Source organism: Sinocyclocheilus anshuiensis, unplaced genomic scaffold (genome assembly GCF_001515605.1).
Source record: "Sinocyclocheilus anshuiensis isolate Anshui unplaced genomic scaffold, SAMN03320099.WGS_v1.1 C32021999, whole genome shotgun sequence".
In the NCBI taxonomy this organism is placed as follows: Eukaryota; Metazoa; Chordata; class Actinopteri; order Cypriniformes; family Cyprinidae; genus Sinocyclocheilus; species Sinocyclocheilus anshuiensis.
The window spans coordinates 1-640 of NW_015609249.1; the positions used below are offsets into that span (position 1 = coordinate 1).

Below are 640 nucleotides of genomic sequence, written 5' to 3' on the forward strand. Positions count from 1 at the left end.
TATTAATAAAAATATTTTTAATTACAAATTTACATTGTTAATAATAGTAAATGTAACATGAAAAGTGATAATGTTAGTAAAAATGTAGTGGGTTTGATGTGTGTCAAATGTTATCTTTATAATTCACATGAACTTTCTTTGTCTCTTTAGCAGCAGAGTTAAAATCATGTTAAACTCTTGTGTGTTCATGTGTTTTCTTCAGTTGGTGTCAAGATGGTATCAGATGATGTGGCAGATCTCGCCGACTCATTGGCCAAAACTCAAGTCGACGAGGGCGAGCTCAGTTATAAAGGACAAGGCCTTAAACTGGACAACGCTCAGTCTGGTGAGCTGCCGGTGATCTCCTGATTTCACACGCTTGTGCATCTTTATGAAAGAGTAACAGAGGTAATGCTGTGTTGTGTGCAGTGGAGGAGATGGTGCAGGCGATCGAGGAGTTTGACAGGCTGCATGCGCTCAGACTGGAGGGGAACACCATCGGCGTGGAGGCAGCGCAGACCATCGCTAAAGCCCTGGAGAAGAAGAGCGACCTGCAGGTGCATATGCCAGATCATCTCGACTTCTTTCATTTATACCTAAACATATCAGTAGTTGATAACCACTGATAAGCTACCACTAAATATTGTAGAAACTTAATTTT

General features: G+C 40.8%; 1 protein-coding gene across 1 annotated transcript; it reads left to right on the forward strand.

Annotated features, from left to right (window-relative positions):
• Positions 1-202: 202 nt before the first annotated feature.
• Positions 203-544, forward strand: LOC107682293 (ran GTPase-activating protein 1-like; the record flags this gene model as incomplete). The annotated part of the gene is made up of 2 exons (XM_016478579.1): positions 203-325; positions 409-544. Coding segments are annotated over 2 exons (259 nt in total), but the record flags the coding sequence as incomplete, so codon positions are not given.
• Positions 545-640: the final 96 nt, after the last annotated feature.